We start from the raw sequence: 18,209 nt of genomic DNA, 5'->3' as shown, positions 1-18,209 counted from the left end.
CTCAAAGCTGTGCTTGCCACACAGTGTTCCTCTTCAGTGCAGGCCTCAGCTCTTCTCCTTAGGCCAGTTGGCCTGCTCTTCTTGGCTCTTCTCCTAGGTCTCCAGAAAGGACCGCTACCTTTCCAGGTCCTTATTTGCATCCTTCCAGAAGAGGTGAGGTTTGTGGGCTTCTCTTGTGGAGGCTAGAGGGAAAGAAACAGTAGTGATTTATTTCTCAGTGCGCCTGAAAAGAAAAGAACTGGAGTTGAACAAGGAGATAATCATACAGCCGGATTTGACTGAAGGGAAGGGCTTCAATTTGGCCAAGCAGCAACGCTCTGTCTCCAACATTAAGTATCACTAAGTGAGAAAGACAGAGACATCCTCTTTTCTATATCACTCAGTGACAAAATTGAAGAATTTGGATAATGTGCTTTTCTGCATCTGGGCAAGAAGGACCTTAAATGTATTCGTGCTTCTTTCTAAATGTGTTAGCAGATAAATACAATCATAAACCAAAAGCATAATTAGTATATCTAACGTCGGTCTAATAGTTCTGACACGGTCCTGACATACTCTTTGAGAGGATCAACTTTAGACTTGTTATTAATTGCGTGCAAATTGCTATGAGCATAGAAGTGTTCTCTTTTAAGAAGTTCAATCTTGTTATTGATGATATAAATTATAGTTTATTTCAGAAATTCATGGGAGAGATTAATTAGTGCAAGCAGCAAGATTTCTTAAGACCAAAACATTTTGGATTCAACAAATGTTTAACAACAACGTGTCATAAAAAATTACAGTGAGCATTTGCAGCTCTCGTCTGAAAACAGAACTATGTTGGACAAGCTGATAACACCTTTGCTTGAATTTTGGGTTTTTCTGCATCAGGTTCCTAAAGAAAGTCAGTTATGTTTAAAGTAGTAGGTCTTTTAATAGCATCCTTTATTCTCACAACTCTAGTTTGCAATAGGTAATAACATATATATATATTCTCTTTCTCTTTAAGGCACAAGGAAAAGGAAATATAATGGACTACAAGAAGGTCAGTGAATTACATTTAATTCTACTTTTTATTTTTAAAGTTTTCTGTAACATTTTCAAGATTATTTTTGACAGTCAAGAGAAACTTCCTTATTAAAGTCAAGTTACAATTTGTGTATGTGGAGGGAGAGAGAATGGCTTCTGCTATTTCTTGATTTAAGAAGCAAGTAATAGTCAGCTACCCTGTAAGTATCAAACACAGTAATTTAATAATAATTTTTGCAGTTATTTATTCCACTCCCCAAATTTAGTTTTGAAACCAGGTTTGTAGTGGCTTTTGCTGTCTTTTTCTGCAGTCATTTGCAGGTTAGCTTCCATCAGTGATCTCTACTTGTTGATAGAGTATGTTGTTACTTTATCTCACCCTAATACTATGCTATCTATTATAAAATACACACATCTACACGCATTTGATAGTAACTTGTGTTTCTGTCAGTGCCCATTGCAGCTTTTAGCTCAGTCACCACTGTATTTGCTCCTGGGACGGCCCTATAGTAAAGGCTGACCTGAACTAAGTAGCTTATCAGCTGAAAGTACCCGGGGCACCATAAGCTCTTAGAGAAGTGCAGGAGGTGGCTGGGAGGGTTCTCCTGGTTCAGTGCTGGAGAACTGCTTACCTGTGGTGGAGGCAGAAGATGAGGTTGTGTCCCCAGGTCACTCGCTGAGCATGAGGCTGAGTTGTTTGAAGTCTTAAGTAGATCATGAGGGTCCAGTTATTTATCTCCAGCATCAATGAGAAATAATAGACAAACTATTGTGCACAGAGGATTGAGAATTGCCTCTTGAAGTGGAGCCTAAAGAACTTTACAGCTATGACTGTGCTGCTGATATGGAAAGCTAACACATACAAGTCAGACTTCTATTGTAATTGTTCTGTATTTAGAGAATTTGGATTATCATCTTTCATTCTTGTTTGAACACGAAAAGGGTCTCAGCCTTAGCTTGCTGTTTAAAACCATTGTCCTTTTTTTGACAATAGAAAAGCTGATAAAACTTTTACTTTCTAAATGACCATCGTAATTCTGTGAATGTTCAGGCAAGGCTACTTGCTTTTGTAAATCTAGAATGGATTTGTTCCTTTTAATTGTTACAGTTGTGACATGCTCAATGTCATTTCCGTAGTTTAAAAAAAGGGGGAGGAAACTGCTTCTAAAATTGCTTTACTGAATTATTTATGTCATTGTATTCTGCATTTTGACTTGAATGATTTTGTATTTTGGATTGTTCAGATGAAATTGAAAAACCTACAGTGTGACTAGGCAACTTGGACACTTCAATAAAAGGAAAGGGAGGGAAAAAAAAACCTTCCTCAAGTTTTTTTATTTCATGTAAACAACTTCAGTCAGGAAGCACATGATTTCAGTACTCAGGGTGATAATCTTTTACATAAGCCACAGATATTACGAGTTTAGTAATGATAGTGAAAAGTTCTCCATCCTTTTTTGAGCTCAAACATAATCGACTTTGGTTTTTTTGTAGAAGCCTGTTTCAAAACTGTGGTGTCACATCCCTCTCTTCTGCGTTTCTTCATTTAAAATCAAAGTGGTCGTTAGTTGCATCCATGCTCAATGAGCCCAGTAACCTGTGGCTCACCCCAGCACAGCAGCTCGGCCAGTGCATGCACACAGCCAATTAGAAGGCGTACTGTGCAGGACAAATGAGTATTTCTTTTCTGCCCTTTGCTCTGATGTCTTTATTTCTATATCACCAGAGTCAGTGTTTTGCACATTTGCTCTGTCTTTTCAAGCATCAAGGACCGCTCTCATCTTTCTATTTAGTTGCTAGAACTACTTGAACATACCTAATCAAATTTGGGGGCTTGCTTCTCTTTGAGTCTTAGAAACATCTCTAATGTTGTGAAAGCGAACGCCACCAAAACTAAAGCTTCTGAAAAACTGTATTTCTGTTCTCTTTATTTTTATTATGAACTTATTATTCAGCATGCCGTTTGCATAAGATAAAAGTGCTGTTCCTTTATTAGAGTTCATAAATATATGTATATAAAAACTGCTAGCTGTTTTGTCTGCTTAGGAATATTTCACCGTATTCACCACAGCTTTCAATTAAAATAATGAATGAAGGTAAAATTTAGAAATGGAGATTTACCCAAAGTGTCTGCTTGAAAGGCAAAGGTCTTACTTTATTTCCATTTTGAGACTGCTCAAGAACTTTGGAATTGTTCGCTTGATGCAAGTTGTATTAAAATGGCATCCCTGAGTTTTTCCAGTGACAAAAAAAAAAAAAATCTAGATAGTGCTAGTAAATTTAGTGAGGGCTCTGAGATAAATATAGATGTGAAATACTTTTCATTAATTTAGTTGGACCTGAGACTGTCATGTCAATAAGGTCACTATATTCTGCAAAATTGCTAGTACTTTTTTTTTTCCCCAGCATATCAATCTTTTTATCAGAAGGACTTTGATATCGCAAAGGCACTTATTTTCTCACATTAGTATCTGAATGTTGCACTCTGATTTTTTTCTACACCATCACACCACATCCAGACAAATTATTGATCCATCATTGTGTTGTTTGAAAGTCTCTTACAGAGATGAAGAAGTAGTTTCAGATCTGTTTTAGTGGTGTTTCTCAGATAACAAAAGAGAAAGTACCAACGTATGGCAGAGACAAAGCTCATGAATGTCACTGAAAGCAGCAGCAACTTTCCTGTCATCCAAATCTGTATGCCAAATTTTAGCAAAAATCTCAGACTTCTTAAAATCAAAAAGCTTTAATCCATTTTACAATTTCTTTGCCATGCCAGATAAGCTGTGTAATTCTGCAACAACAAATTGAGATCCTCAACGGATTACTTACTATTTTATAATATTGATTAAAAGCCCTCCACTGAAATCAAGGCCTTAATGGTGGCCTTAAGGCATTGTACAGACTTGTTAAGTGACAATAACACAGGCACAACCAGTACCAGGAATGAATAATTCTTATTTTCTGGCCAAGGCTCTAGAATAATTATAGGATAAGGCTGAAGTATGTGGAGTCCTCTGTTTTGCAGCCAGATAGCTTACTGCAGGAAGAATTTGTTGTTTTTCGTAATGCAGGATTCATAAAAGATAAGTCAAATGAAAGGGGACATAGCAAAACTGCTTTTTAATGTAGCCCTGCTCACTTGCTTTGCTGTAGAGTCCTTTCATCCAAACTGGCATGGGGAATACGGTACCTCAGCAGTGCTGTAGCATACTTCGTTGGTTTGTCCATGAAGCACCAGGCACGATGCTAACACGGAGCAGGTTTTGTACTGTACTGGCAGTAAGGTGAGTCAAGGAGCAGTAGATCCAGCCATCCGTACGCTGCATGGCACTAATGCCTTGACTTCACATACGGTGGGAAAGAGCTAGAGAAGAAAAATGGGAAAGGTCACATCTGGAAATAAGGAGGTGTCTCAGTGGCAGCTAATCATGCTTATCATGCAGCTAATAAATAACAGTAACCCAGTGCCATCCAGTTGCATTAGCAAGAGTGTGATTCCCCCTCCCCAGCTCGCAGCTGACGGCCATGGCTAGTGCATTCATCCTGCTGGGGTGCTGTCAGCACAGCACTCTTACCGTCCTGTGGCACAAACGACAGCAGTCCCACAGTTCTCTTTAATTAAAGGGCACGGTGTCATCGTGAGATGTGTCATGGGACTAAAGGCGATAGACTATTTACTCTCTTCCTCCTGAAATGCAGCTAAGAGTTAAATACAGAGGATTAGTGTTTGTAGATGCTTATGACCTCTGATAGTTTTCTGTTAAAATTTGCCTGGTTTGTCTCAGAGTGGCCATTGCCATTAGTTCCTTCTGTTCTGTACATTAAAACAATAGTGAATATAGGTTCTTGCCATGTGGTAGTGATATTACACAGAAAAGAGCATTCAGGAGAAGCAGTTTACTCCATTGCTGGAGTATCTCAAAGTGGATGATCATCTTATTAGATGGAGGATGCTGTTATGCTGTTAAATCTGGGTAGGTTTAGGGTTTTTTGTTTTCCAAGAAAGCCTGTTGGTTACTATTTTTTTTGTTTATATTTTGAAATTAGACCTTGGCTAAACTGTAGTCAAAGGTAATAGTTAACCAAATTCCTAAGGTGTACATCCAGTACCAAAAATCAGTTGCATTGTTGTTTTTAATCAATGGGTATTTTCTATGGCTTCTGTGGGGTGAGAATACAACACAACTTTTGTTTCGTTAAAGCAAACAACTATCACATCTTTTAGCATAAATATCAAGTTAATTGCTTGTGTATGCTAAGATGACAATTAATAATGGCTACTTGTGTTACTGAGATTGGAGAAAGTCATGCTTTTTGGCCCGTCATACACCTATCGTTTAGATTTGAAAGCTAATAAGCCTCGTCAAGTTCATTGTGAAAGGCCTGGAAAGGCATAAGGAGGAGGAGTGTTTTCTAAAAAGTTAAAAGGTCTGTACAATCAATCAGCGGCTCAGGATGACTTGTAATTTTTTGGCAAAATGTATTACCGTGACTGCGTAACAGCTGGGGTAGCAGTGCTCCCTGTAAGTAGGCCATCTTTCCTGTACTGTTGGGGGTGGTTCGTTCCAGATTTGGTCTCTTTCTAGAAGGGGATTTTTTTTAGTTTGAAGTAAAAAGGTAATTCAGCTGTTTGTCAGTTGAGTAAGGAAAATAAATCATATTCTATTAATAGAAGTTTCTGTAGGCTGTTATGCCCATAAAAGACGCATTTCTTTACCTTTTATGTTCAAAAAAAAATCTAAGAAAATATTGGATAAATGCATTTACTGCCCCAATTTCAAGTGGCATATTATTCTGCATATAACCAACAAAGATTAAAAAAAGAAAGTATTTTATGACATTCTGAAGCGATGCACTTAAGTGATTGCCAAGCCCACACTGAGAAGGAAGAGCCTAAACCCGTGTCCAGCCACAAAAACTGCAAGCGAATGCTGAGACATTCCAAGGTACTGCAGAAACAAAGGAAAAATTTGAAAAGGTTCGTCTGCCAACTATAAAACGTGCCAGTGCTGATTCAAGGTAACATTTCAGCAGTCTAATACAGGGTTCTTTTTGAGCATGGTGTTCCCACAAAGGAGAAAACAAATTTAGAAAAACTAGCGCAGAGCACTGTAAACACAAGCACCTAAAAGCTTGGGTAAATGACAGGTTACATTTCCTACAAAATACTACGAATGCTTATCCCTAAAGCACGAGACCATTTCACAAGCTGCATCCCAGGTGGCTTTTGTAGCTCAGTTTCATCATGGCGTCAGCTTTTTTATAAAAATTAAAAAAAAAAAAGGTTTTCTTAACACAGGTATCTACAGTAACTAATTATACAGGGTTTTATAAATTATGTTTTCCTCCAGTGTACAGCACAATGCCCCAATTCATTTGCAAATACACCAGGATAACCTTAACAATCTAGTTTAAATCATGTCAAAAATATCTAAGGCTTAACCAAACTGTAACAGCAATTCATTTTACAGATACTTGCTCTTATATACAATGACCGACGTTTCCTATCTCAATACAAACTGAGGTGGACTCATTATCTGTATTTAAAGACGAAATTAGTCGAAAGCGTATTACAGCACTTGAGCGTTCAGGTCCCAGACCATCAGATTTTTATTTCCCCTTTCAGTCAGGATCTTCCCCTGCTGTGCTTCGGAGAAGAACGCGCCCAGAGGCACGACCGCGTTGCACAGTTAATTCAACACGAGCCCAGCGAATGGGAACCTGCCGTACACCACGGCTCTGCAGCAACGGGCGGTGGGGAAGAGGAGGTATGTGAGCGGCAAGAAGAGGTGTTTCTCCCCCCTTCCTTCAGTCACAATTTTTGAGACGGCAGAAGCCACGCATCGTGACACAAACTCTGCTGATTCGCCAACGCTCATTAAAAATGCTTGGTGTGGCTGCTAATACTCAGATAAGGACATATTGTTAATGACATAACATCATCTTCCCTTCTTTGGGAGCTGATTTCTTTCCTGTTTACCTCATAGTCCCTAAAAACTTCCTGTTTCACACTCCGCTTGCAGAATCAGCTGGTCAACTCAAGTAAGGATACACTGAGGCAAACCCGTCTGGATTAACCTGACTGCACGTTACCTCTATCTCAGCCGGGGTTGTAAAAAGGAAGAAAAAAAAATACAGGAGTACAAACTCAGCTTCTTGTAGCAAGGCAGTCATTAAGGAAACTCAGGATGTAACTCCACGGGAAGCCAGGTTTCAGTAGCCCTTCTGTATGCAAAACAACCAATTTAAGCCTTTAGCTGCACCGGTAGTTGTACTGCGGCTATGCTTCCACACTCTCTGGTTTTGGGCTTCAATGATTTCATGTAATGAACTTCACAAATTAAGTATGTCAAAAAAACCCCATGTACCCAGTTTAGATGTGTTATTTCTTAATTTCATTTAGATAGAAGCAGCTGATTTTTGAGGCAAACAAATAGAAAAGCAAACAAACTCCTTCAATTTGTTACTTTATAAACTTCAATTAAGCTCCCTCATTATTTTCTTCTAAATAGAGGAATCTGATCTTCTGGTCTCCATCATTTTGTGCAAGCATATTTCCACTTGTAGCAACAACTTCATCCATCACTAAAACACAACCTTCTTCAGAGCACCAATCAATAATTAAAGCAGAATACAAGTCAAAATAGGGATCGCTTAGACATTTTTCTCCAGCTGAACTGCTAGATATGCTAGAGTAGTGCATCGTAGCTTTTTAGCTTTTGTTCAGACCATCGGCCATGAAGCCTTACTTCTTTCTGAAGGTGCCCAGAACCTGAAAGCTCACAGAAGGGATCCCGTTGTTTAAATTCAGCTTTAAGAGTGGTCTTGCAGTAGTGCAGCCAAGTTAAGACTCAGGTGGGAAGCCATGCCCCCTCCCAACACACCAACACTGTTTTTCCTCAGTCTATTCGGATGTTGACCGGGCTTAACAGCTTTGCATTGTACACGTGAAGCTCAGAACCCCGAAGTTTTATGTCTGAAGGTTGTTCTACAAATCTAAGAGAAAGCAACACAACAACAAAATCACTGCAGGCTGGGGAAAAAAAAGAAAGAAAAAAAAAAGATACCTGGGTGGGCATTGAAAACAGCACGTTAAGAGCTTTGCTCCACGCAGCCTGCTCTGCTGTCTGCACTAAGCCCAGCCTCATCCACTTGACCTGCAATGAATTCATTTTAATTTTGTCTTTGGCTGGAAGGAGGGATGGCTTTAATCGCAAGTTAGAGAAAGAGCAAAGGAGAACAGGAAGATATGTAAAGGAGGGAAGTACCGAGGGTCTCTCATTCTGAATGCTTTGAGCATACACAGGAAGACAAACTGCTGAGAGGCCGGGCTCTGCTTCTCCAGCTTCCTCCTTCCCTTCTCTTCGCTCTTGTATCAGCTCCCACTTCAGCCATTTTCTGTCAGCAGATTAAGAGGAAGAGCAAGGGACGGTTTCTGACCCCTTCCATCTCTAAGGTTGCTTCCCATTATCTCCCTCTGCACACGTCTCTAGGCATGTCCTGCAACTAAAAGGTAAGATGACGCTGATTGTTCCTTGAAGATTGGCTCTTGCCATACCCTGACCCACTGGAAAGGAGAGTTTAATATCAGCACCTTGGTGTCAGACCCCCATTTCCTACCCTGCCAGAGACAACCATTAGCACCGACCAGCTGGAGTAGGGGAACTTTCCACTCAGCCCTCTGAGGTTTGCTGGGCCAAGAACTGAACCGGAAAACCAGACCAGCAGGCACTTCCCGCGGAAAGGGAGATCTGGATTCAATATCTTGATCTTAAGGACTGTTTTCAGCCCTCGTGTTAAATAAAACACTGCAGCAGTTTGGGTCAATGACCACGTAACCATATTTAGGCTGCTCGTGGTTCTGGCCCTACGTGTGGGAACAGAACGGTGCTGAAGGGGAGAACTGCATGGCTCTGCTCACCGACCAGCCCTGCTATTTCTGCAGGGAATTCACACTCCTGCTCCTACTTTCTAGCATTAGCTGCCTTTTTTTTTTTTTTTTTTTCATTTTAATTGTGTATTTAGGCACCTAAGGGATATTTTCTACATTTGAACTAACAACCCTGATAGGGTCCTATGCAGCTTCTCGATTCTAGTGACGTGTTACAGACACGGTAGGAGTAACGAAATGGCAGTGGTGGTGGTGAATCTCAAACCAACAGCTATTTTCACATACAGTACTAAGCGGTCATCCAACAGAAATTGCCTCTTGACAACCTTCAACTAGATTAAAATCAGTGGCCAACAGGTCGCAAAGTCCACGTCCCATGTTTCTGGTATTTGAACTGTACTCTTTTTCCTTTGTAGTTGTCTACACACACTTTTTTTTTCTTGAAGTGGTGTGCCCTTGCAGCAAAGATGATCAACCACACCTTGCTGGGTGCACTAGCAAGGGAAGGCTCGGCCTTAAGAAGTGAAGGCTGGTCGTGCTGCCCCAACCACCTCAAGGGCAAGTGCAAGGGAGTCAGAACAGTGCACGCAGAAGGGATGGGAGGCAATGGGCACAGGGAGCAGCATGCGAAATGCTGATTAGACCCAAAGAAATTCTTTTCCACCAGGAGGGAAATCACCGCAACAGGTGTGTCCTTGCAGGTACCCAGAACTCAAGTGGAGAAGGCCCTGAGCTAATCCTTCCACTCTGGCTCTGAAGGAGGTGGGCCCAGACATCCCCCAGAGGTCCCTTCCAACCTCAGTTACTGCATGATTCTGTGGATAAAGCAGAGTTCAAAGTACTATGTTTTGCAGTCCTCATGTTTTAAGAAGATAAAGAGAAATTTAGCACAGAAATTAAGTATTTGCCTTCCAGACCAACTCTTCTGGGCTCTCCTGTTGGAGAAGATGGCAAGAGGACTAAGGGGCAACCTAGGGACTTCTGGATTTTGGAGACTGAAGAATCAATGAAGACAAAAAAACCAGCAGGTATTCAAGCACAAAGGAACAACTTTAAGTCTTCTCTGCTGATATATTTTTACCTTATTTCCCAGCAAAAGGAAAAATAAGATTCCTTTTAGATAGTTCTGTGTACAGGGAACATCAAATTCAGGGGTGGGTGGGGAGTTGAAGGAAGACTCTGTGAATACGTGGTAAATATTTTGGCTGTACTAGATTTTCTGTGCAAAGGGAGAATAAGAACATTCTCTTTTTTTAATGATCAAACTTAGCATTAATTATTTTAGTGACAAGATATCAGCAAGTGACTTCAGAAAAATGTATTTTTTGCTTCACAAGAATGACCCTAAACAGCTTAATTTCTTATATACTGAAATCTTCAAACATCACGCGTTCTCTTTGATCTTGAAGTGAGCTAAACTATTCTAAATTTCTGAAATGTACAGTACTCACCAAAATAAGAAAAACCCTTATAATATAGAATTTAAATTGGTCTGTGTCTGAGTGATTGACGTGCGTTGTGTTTACAGTGCTCTGCGCTAGTTTTTCTAAATTTGTTTTCTCCTTTGTGGGAACACCATGCTCAAAAAGAACCCTGTATTGGGTTTCACAGCTTGCTGTGAACGTGTTACTCCATGAAAATGTTTACTCTCTCAGCTGGTGTATCACTGAACCTTTCTCCACTTCCCTGTCCTTAGTGGGAAGATTGGGTTCGCATGGCTGTAGCCGAGTACAATAAACTTTAACAGATCCCATTTTACCGACAGAATTCGCTTTTGTCCACTGTAACCAATGTAATCGCATGGTGTATAAATAGAAATCTGTAGCACAAAAGGCAGGAGTTCAGTGCATGTCTCCAAAAGCAGGGAATGTAGCGGGTGTTGGTAAAAAAAAAAAAAAATCCAGCTTTTGACTGCAGAAAATGTGAGAGTGAGTGGCTGGGGTGCTGGTTCTGCACAGGAGCTCTCAGACAACGGCTCGGCTACGAAATGCCCAGATATCCAAATTTATTTTAATTTTTTTGCTTTGTTCTGTTGTGTGCCTGTTGGGAGAGCTAGCGCCTTGCAGGCGTGATGCGTTTTAAATCACCTGCGGCTCTGCCGTAGCTGGGAGCCAAAGCAGAGCAGCTGCACACCTGAGACGGGTTTGAGAGCCTTTCCTAACAGCCCCGACGATTGCCGGTACCCCTGGAAGGGGCGGCGGTGCGGGAAACGATCGCGCGCCGGCCCTGCCAAAGCCCATCTCGCCCTGCCTGTGTCTTCCAACAGCTGCAAGAAGCGATCAAGGCTGGCAAAGGTGTGACTTCTGCCATCGACCTGTGCCGTTGCCACGGAAACCGAGCGCTGGCGGCCCTCGAGAGCTTCCCTCCCTCGGAGGCCAGAGCGGCCTTGGCCAACATCGTCTACGCCGTCACCAGGTTCTCCTGACGCCGGAGCCGGAGCCAGCCTACGCGCGGCGCCGGGGACACGCTCCCTGTGCCGCACACCCAGCCCCGGCCTCCACGCCGAACAAAATTTAGGGGGTGGGAGGGGAGAGAAAGAAAAAAAAAAAAAAGAAAAAAAAAAAGGGATGTAAATTTAAAAAAAAAAAAAAAAAGGTCAACCTGTTTTTTTCGCTCGTCGTGCCAGAAGCACACTTGAGGCTCTGCGCCGGTAGAAATAATTAATGAGGCCCGTTTCCGTGACCTCGGCAAATGGACAGGAAATAAGTGCCTATTGATTGGGCACCGGCGGGGACGGCGCCAGGGCGGAGGCCGGCGGTTTTCCTGCCCGGGGAGGCCGGGGTGGAGGCGGGGAGGGAGGCCGGAGGGCGCGCAGAGGCAGGTGCCGCGCTCCCGGACCCGAGCCGCCGCCGGAGCCGGGAATCGGCGTGCCCCCGTTTATCACCGCGAAGGGCAGCCCGGGGAATCAGCGGGGGGAAAATCCTTCGTCTGCCTGCATGCGGCCGGTCGCGTCTCCCCACGCTGTTTTTATGTATTCGTATGTAAAATCACCCCGTGCCCAGTGCTTTCCCTCTTTGAGAAACTCGCTGAGAAAATGTGTCAAGCATGGTAAGTAGGAGCTTTAAAATATTTAATCAAATATTAATTTGGCTCTGTTAAGGGAAGTGACTGCCTGGTTTTTATACTGTGCATACAAAATGTGCTGCTCTGGGTCAAAGAACTGAGGTCTTTCCACTCTTCTTGGGGAAGGAATATCCTTCCCTGGGATCAAGAAGTTTGTTTCAGCTCAATCTTACACAAAGCAGTTTCCTAGATTTGCCACACTTCCGTTGATTTAAGCCAAATAAATGCTAATTTCTAGGGCTAAATGTCATCTTTTGGCAGAAAGGGACAAGGAATGTTCAGTCTTTCACCACTCTGAATAAAATGGAGAAAACACTGGAGAAGTTTTGAACCTGTGTGTTGAATTCTAAAGTCCAACTGCAGAAAGCTTATAAGGTGTATCAGGAGCCTGCAATGCGAGACCGTCTCTATTTTGTTCATAGGAGATGATTTTTGTGGTTTGCATGCATGCAACCCGAGAACGTCGTTGACAAGAAGGCTGAGTTTACATAAATGATCTAGATTGAGACTCAGCTACCTTTCTTCCTTCTGTGGTGTAATTACAGCCCAATCTGGAGACAGCTAGCACAGCAAACAGATTTCATTACATCGTTCACTCAAACACTAAGTGGAGTTATTTCTGTTAAATTCTCTCCTCCCTCCTTCTCCCCCTGCACTCCTCCCCCCTCTGTCACACAGCTTATTTATCGTAGACCAGCGTGTTGCATTCCACCGAATGCAAAATATAAATACAAACTGTAGCCTCTAAAAATGTACTGAAAATCTATCCTGCATGATGTACATAATATTCTGTGTAAAATATGCCTATATTATACTGTAATATTACGTGTATAATAAGGACACTTGAGACAGTCATTGTACGGCAGCCGTGTCCAAAACTCAGGTCTTGCTTTATTTTGGAGAATGTCTTCAGCACCAGACCCCTTCTTGCTTGCATTTTCTTTTTCTTGCCTGCCCTGGCGTTTTTTCTCTCTTCTCACCTCTGCCTGGGTTAGTGCTGCTGCCACAGCAGGAAGGCTGGAGACAGCAGAGAAGCACCCAGGCAGCGGTAGTCGCAGGCATCTGCCTGAGCAGAACCTGAGGGAACTTCACAGGTGAAAATGTAAATGGCTTACATCGTTAGCGGGCTTGCAAGTAAATATTCAAATTCAACCCCAGTCATGTTTCAGGCAGCTTTTTTGGACCTGATTTTTACTCATTAAGGATAGAAGGAGCCATACGTTATCTTTATCTCATATCTACACTGAATGCTTTGTAATGATTTACGGCTGCAAGGGGCTTGGGTCTGGCTGGAGGTATTCTGAGCCATCTCTCCTCAGTTATGTGAAAGAAATATCAAACATATGCAAAAATCTCTGTGCACCTGGTTTATTTTTTCATGAAAGTACACTTTTTCTATTTGTACTTTTTACTAATAAAGACAAATCAGCAAAAATAATGACAACTTTTTTTTTGTATTTATATCACCAGAAAGTTCTGATTGCACTTAAACTATTCCATAACATTAATTTAAAATGAAATCAAAAAGAGTTGTACCATGCCAATATTATCAAGTGATTCTGTATTCAAGAAATTTATCCGTAATCATTGAGAAATTTTCGTCACGTTGTCACCTCCAAGTAAAATACAAGCACGGTGTTGTCAAACTTCGGGTGAATTATCACTGCTGAGCATTAATACATTCCCCACACCATATATAATTTCTGAGCCATGGAGGAACCTAGGCTTTTTGGTTTTATTTCCCTGAATTTCTTGCCCCTACTCACCTCTGTAGGGAGGCTGGGGAGGGGGAGGTCTGGGGTCTGGTTGAAGAAAGAATTCACTTGTTTCAGTCATCTCAGTGGCAGAAGCTGCGTTCTCTTCAGCTGCCTTGGTAAAGTAGAAGAGGATGGAGAGCAAGAGCCTGTCTCAGGCGCTCTGGATCAGCACAGATGGAGGTGCCCTTTCTTAGGAAACCCAGGCTCCTTAAGACCTGCCTTTTCTGTTCCAAATGCTGACATGCCAGAGCATCTCATCTGCTTCGTATCCATTTTAAAACAGACACTGTGTAATATATGATAAAATTATCATCCACATGCTTGGATTGCCAAAAAACAACAACCAATAACCTATTTGAATGTCTTACGCATTTTTTGTTCTCTAATGACCAAAAACTCAGAATGTGTGTTGACTAAAGGCTTTGGGGAGTGGGGTGGTTGTTTTTCAGCAAAGTTATGGACATAAGCCATTTCTTTTCCATGCCCTTGCATTTCAGAAGGTCTTTGGCATGGGAAGTTGCACCTAATTTTTATGTCTGCTTCTCCTGATTGCCACCAGTACGCCAAGCCAAAACATAAGCAGCTCAACCAGAAGTACTCATCAGCTGCTCCTCTGAACTTCATCCGAGGCATTGTATTGCTGGACCGTTCCACGGGCATGCGAGGTCCCAAGTCATTAAACCAAACTGAATTCATCTGCAAAGAGCACAGCTGCAGTGGCTAGAAAGGCTGGCGCGTAGGTGTCTGATGGAAAGCTGTTCAACTGCCAGCCTAGTTTTTCCAGCTCCACGGGAGCATAGAAATTTTGGCTGGAAGGGGCTGCTAAAGGTCATCTAGTCAAATCTCCTGTTCAGAGCGAGATTGCTGCCAACACCAAGTCCAGCCTTGGAAACTTTCAGGCATTTTGCTCCTGCAGGTCCCCCACGCAGCCTGTCCTAGTGCTGCTCCACCTTCCTTGTGAAGGAGTTTTTCTCATGTCCACCACGAACCTCCCTCACCACAACTGGTGGTGATGGCCCGTTTCATACATCTGCCGCTGCCAAGAGGAGTTTGGCTCCCTTGTCTTTAATTCCCGACCCCGTACGTGGATGCTGCTGGTCACTTACCCCTCAACCTGCTCCTACTGGCCCGGGCAGCCCCAGCTCTGTCTGCCTCTCCTGGTGGCCCTGTGTGCTAGGTCCTGACCAACGGGGTCGCCCTCCAGCGGCCTGCACCATTTCGCATCGTGCCTGTTGTTGGGCTGCAAGCCCAAAATAGGCCGCTGCAGGAGCGCCCTTGCTGGGTATGGCATAGAGGAGAATAAAAGTCTACCCCGAGGTACTGGGTCTAGCTGGGATGGAGTTAATTTTCTTCCTTGCAGCACAATACGGTGCTGTCTTTTGGATTTGTGACCAAAGCGGCGTTGATAACACCCCAATGTTTTAGCTGTTGCTGAACAGAGCTTGCACAGCACCCAGGCTTTCTCTGCTCCTCACTCTGCCCCCACAGCGAGTAGGATGGGGTGGGCAGGAGGCTGGGAGGGGACACGGGTGGGACAGATGACCCCAACTCACCGAAGGGATAATCCATGTCACATATTGCCATACTCGGCAATAAAATATGGTGGAGGAGAGTTTTCCATGGAGGCTGTTGTTTTGGGTCTGTCTGGGCATCAGTCAGCTGGTGGGCATCGCTTTTGCATCACTTGCGTTTTTTTTTTTATTTTTCTGTTTGTTTGTTGTTTTTTTTTTTCCCTATTAAATTGTCTTTATCTCAACCCACAAGTTTCCTTCCTCTTGCCCTTCTGATTCTCTGCCCCATCCTGCTTGGGGAGCGTGGGGCCGTGTGTGTGTGTGAGCGGCTGCAGGGTGTGCTTTGCTGCCATCCCGGCTGAGCCCACCACGGTCCTTTCTGGTGCCCCACGTGGGGCGTGAGGGGTTCGAGATAGTAACAGATCTAACTGGAGCATGCTACAGGGAGCTCCTGTTCAGGTCGTTGCTGGCCAGTGTTTATTTACTTGTCCCTGCCACTGGTTTATTTGTTTGCTTACCTCCGTGCCATGCTCCTCTTCTTGCTGTACATCAAATCTGAGAGGCTGTTAAAGGCTGTTCTTGCCTTTTGCGGTTTGCTGTGCTCTGCAGCACTCGGTTGTGTTTTGCCTGGGAGAACTATGATGAAAACACTGGCCTTGAGCCTAATCTGGTATTTGGGCCCCGCGTTGCTGCCGTCCCAGTACTTCGGGAACCATCTCGTGGAGACGATTAACAATTGCACCTTTTCCCTCCTCTCAGAGAGCAAACTTGTGAAGGAAATGAAGACCAGCACCTTCCCGTTCTCCTGTAGGGTAGATGCTTCCTACCTCGTTAAAGAGCTTTTCAGTACCTTGAGCACCCTGGGCTGATCAGAGTGCTTGTATCAGTGCTTCTCAAAAATGCATTTCTGGCTTTTCCTAGGGTTAACCAACTATTTAGGAATATCACAAGGACGTGCCTTGAGGCAGCATGGTCATGGGTGGCAAGGTGTGTGGGCGAACACGGGCAGGCACCGAGAGCTGTTTTCACCTCCGGGGGTGTGGGAGTTCACCCCCAGCAAGTGCGGGAGCCTGATGAAGTGACAGAACGCTTGAAACAGGGATGTTTCGGATGTGCCTCAGGATGTGTCTGAGGGACACAGCTCCTCACTGTGCTGGAGCCTGGCCTGCACCTACCGAGCACTGCTCGGTGCCCTCAGGGGGGAGAGAGGGGCCGTGGGTCTGAGGGCACTGCGGCTAAGCCGGCGGGAGACCCAACCCACAACTGTATCAGGCGCCCCTGTTGTCAAGTAAAGAACAACAGAAGCTAAAGTCAGCTTATTTGGTCTGGAAGGAAGAAGCTTCTCCTAAGAAGGAGCAGAAGGAAGAACCAGAAGGGACAGCCTGTTCTTCAGTAGAGCAGTCATAAGAATAGGAGGAGGAAGAGACAGAAATCACAAAAGAATCTGAAACCCCCCTGTTTCAGACTACCCCTGAGTGCATTGAGATACGCAAAAAGATTACAGCCATCACCCAGGCAAGCAGATTACCCGCTGGTTGCTCCGGTGCTGGGATACTGGGGCAAACTGTGAGGAATCAGAGGGCAAGGAAGCCCAGCAGCTGGGGTCCCTCAGTAGGGACTGGGGCAGTGACAAAGGGATTGGAGAATGGGCAACAAGCCGAAGCCTCTGGAGGCAGCTCCTGTCAAGTGTGAAAGATCCCCTCAGGGGAGATCTTGTAAGATACCGAGGCAAGTGGACCGCCACTGGGGGAGGTATCCAGTACCAGAGGGAATTAGCCATGGTGGAGGTGGTCCACAGCAACCTGGACAACAGTCGAGAATCCAAAGACCCCGATGAAGTCCAGCACATGCAGACCATGCGGCAGAACTTTGTACAGAGCACACACGTACACCATCACCCTGGCTATAACGAGGTGGGTACACAGCAGAGCACCAGCAGTGGATAGATCGGCTAGCCAGCCCCAGCAATTCGGAGAACCTCCCTTGTTCCCCGAGCCTGTGTCTCACCTGTGGAGAGGCTGTCCCAACAGCTCCAGCAGCTCAGAGCGTCTTCCTCCTCACCCATACCAGCCAGCAGCTCAGCCGTCAAGTCGGCCTTCTGCGCCTCAGGGGGAGGGCGCCACGGCTGCACCTGCGTGACCATGGAGAGGGCGTGAGGAAGTGGGGTGGTGAACCCACCTTGAACCTAGGAGGAGAAGGGAAACCCTGCAGCTTATTGGACTGCACGGATCTGATGGCCTGGCAGGCCTGATCATACGGTCACATGAGGCTGTGCTTCTCCCAACGTAACCCAGGATGTGCCCTGCTTATTTGCAATCACATGGCCCATGTTCAGCTTAGCAGGCAACTTATAAAGTTGCTATAAGGTTGAAACATTTTTTAGTTTAATGGAAACATTAAGAAAATACTCTCTGGAGTGGCTGGGGAATGCTTCTTGCCCCAAGAGGTGTAGAAGGTGACAGACCGGACTGCTCAGGGGTTTAACCTCTTGGTGGAACCTCTCCATGGCTGCTACTTCTGGGCAGTGTTTGGATTGCCATAGATGCAGCAGCCTAACTCAGCAACTGTGTCACGCAGCAGATTTACCGAGGCAGGGCCTTCTGTGTCAGGCCACTCGCTGTCACTACGCTCATCAGCTACTTGAGTCTCACAGAAAAGCGAGGCATCAAGCTTCTCTCATTCTTCGTAGTCTTCAAAGTACTTTTACCTGTGTATTGTCTTAATAATAAAGTACTAAACCTTTTCAGTCCCAAAGCAGTTCAAAGGAAAGAATATTTCCAGTTCCCAAAGTCATGCATTTTGATGGTCGTGGCATTAAATTCTCGTTTTCTTCCTTTCAGAAACCAATCTCTAAAAATGCATTGATTATTTCCGTAATTAGCATTCGCATGCTTCTCTTTTAGGGTAAACCCGCTTTTCTACAATTCAGCGCCCTCCCACGTCCCCCCACCCCTCCGGGCGCTTTCTCCTGCGCAT

The 18,209-nt window shown here is 44.1% G+C and overlaps 1 protein-coding gene across 6 annotated transcripts in view; it reads left to right on the top strand.

Annotated features, from left to right (window-relative positions):
* BEND3 (BEN domain containing 3) overlaps positions 1-18,209 on the top strand; it is a 151,161-nt gene that overhangs the window by 105,624 nt on the left and 27,328 nt on the right. For 2 of the 6 annotated variants that reach the window (XM_083830173.1, XM_083830172.1), the window contains exon 7: positions 989-1,024. In XM_083830173.1, coding sequence (XP_083686299.1) covers positions 989-1,024 — 36 coding nt within the window. The other 4 variants (XM_083830180.1, XM_083830181.1, XM_083830175.1 and 1 more) reach the window with 4 other exon arrangements.

Source organism: Anser anser, assembly GCF_964211835.1.
Source record: "Anser anser genome assembly, chromosome: 3".
Taxonomy (NCBI): domain Eukaryota; kingdom Metazoa; phylum Chordata; class Aves; order Anseriformes; family Anatidae; genus Anser; species Anser anser.
This window is presented reverse-complemented; position numbering and strand designations above follow the sequence as displayed.